This window comes from Melampsora larici-populina (assembly GCF_000204055.1).
Source record: "Melampsora larici-populina 98AG31 unplaced genomic scaffold MELLAscaffold_23, whole genome shotgun sequence".
Lineage (NCBI taxonomy): Eukaryota > Fungi > Basidiomycota > Pucciniomycetes > Pucciniales > Melampsoraceae > Melampsora > Melampsora laricis-populina.
This window is the reverse complement of record NW_006768787.1, coordinates 1,208,654-1,210,504: the sequence shown is the minus strand read 5'-3', so window position 1 is coordinate 1,210,504 and position 1,851 is coordinate 1,208,654. Positions and strand designations below refer to the sequence as shown.

At 39.3% G+C, this 1,851-nt stretch overlaps 1 protein-coding gene across 1 annotated transcript; it reads right to left on the bottom strand.

Annotated features, from left to right (window-relative positions):
* Positions 1-23: 23 nt before the first annotated feature.
* Positions 24-1,449, bottom strand: MELLADRAFT_64060 (uncharacterized protein; the record flags this gene model as incomplete). Its single annotated transcript, XM_007411059.1, has 2 exons — positions 24-52; positions 183-1,449. The coding sequence occupies 2 exons, from the start codon at positions 1,447-1,449 to the stop codon at positions 24-26; spliced, it is 1,296 nt and encodes a 431-aa protein (XP_007411121.1).
* Between the last annotated feature and the right edge of the window lie 402 nt (positions 1,450-1,851).

The window sequence follows — 1,851 nt, the reverse complement described above, 5'->3', positions numbered from 1 at the left end:
CGCCATTCCAACAGCTTTGAATATTAAGTCAAGATGTTTTGAGTGGGCCTCACTGGACAAGTTGTGTCCTCGCAGTGAAAGTTGCAGGGAAGGATGGCGCTCATTGAGCCTATTGTATGAGGTCTTTAGTCTTTGAATAAGATCCTCAAAAAAGCCATGTAACTCTTCACACATATTTCTACCAAGAGGTGTATGAAACTGTGCAGCATTTGAAGCCAAGTGCCATATTCTTTCTGTCTCCATGCTTGTTCCTCCATATGAGTACCATTGTTTCCTTTGGAATTGCTCTGGACCCCAGAATGCATAGTTCTTGATTCCCATCCTCTCATAAAGTCCACCTTGAATTGACTTAGAATCATTTTCAAATATACCAATTGATTCCTGCCAATAATCAGATAAATCCTGGGGTACTTTTGATTGTCCTTTGTTTTCAGACCAGAATAGTGAGATTGAATGGACCAATGATAATGGTACATGGCTGCTGTCATAAATTTGCTTCAAGTATCTTAAGTGAAATTTGATATCCAAGGCACCCTCTGAGCAGTAACTTTGAACATTTCCAAAACCAAATTCCTCAAACTCTGCCTCCTGCCAGCTGCTATAGAAATCTTTCATGAAGCTCCATCCGTCATGTAGTAGGACTTCCATATCATCTTTCCCATATTGATTACCCTCAAAAACTCTCAAGATACCAAGAAATGTCATAACAATTGTGAACCCTGCATGTTTTGCAGCTCGCCTTATAGCATCAATTTCTTGCTCACTAAATTTGTTTTTGCCTTTGATATTCTTGTATATTTCACAAAAGAAATCATATATCTCATAACAAAGTGTTGGTGACCTATTTGCATTGAGAATTCCAATTTTCTGCAGAAGAACAAGATAATGACCTGACTTGCGAGCATTTCTGCTTTTTGACACAAAGCTTTCAGATAATCTGTTTGGTATTTCCGTAAGACTTTTGCTGAATGAAGTGTGTGGTGAATTGTCAATGAGATTGATTCTACTTTCTCCGTTGTCTCCAGCTAAACCAACGCCCAATTTCAACAGGTCCATTTTACTATCAGGGTGGGACATTGAGGCTCTACCCTGTGTACCAAAAGTCTTCACCACTTCTTTCTTCCTTCTCTTTGAATTACAATTCTGGGTAGAGTACACATTGGGATGTGCAGCAATATTATGCTTAGGTAGAGGAGCTCCTTTTCTTTTGTCTTGTGGGTGATTCAATATTTGGTTATCTTGACTAAGCATGAGGTTCAGCTGGGTTCTTCTCATTTCATCTGTACTATGATTATCCTCAATAGGAAGGTGTTCAAGAGGGCTTATGCCTTGCCTGTGCTCTGGGCCATTTTCATTCTCCATTCCAAGGGATGCCTGATATATCATAGAGGGTGGTGTGGGGTGCTGTTCCCTACTGGTTGGACATTGATTGTTGCCTTTCAGTGTCATGGGTCTTCCTAGATTTTAGTTTGGGTTTTGATGTAGGCCATAATTATTTGCTCCTGATAACCCAGTACCTTGTGTGAAGTGTTCACATTTCAAAGAATCCTTAGAATAATCAACCTCCATGAAATTGTGATACTCTGACATATGTGGTCTCCTGCTTGAACCTGAAGTTCTAAATCTTAGCCCTGAGCATGATTGGTAACACAGACTTCCCAGTGCTATGCTCAAATATAATCTTGATAGTAACAAGTGCCCCATCATATCTGGGTAGTTTAAGAAGATGGAAGATGCTTTGAGGTTTTGAAAGTTTATAGACTGCTTATTGCAGGGAGAAAAGTGATTCTTAAGTAAGTAGTGGCAATTAAATCATTTCTTGAAGCCAATGATTTTTGGTAACTATTTCAA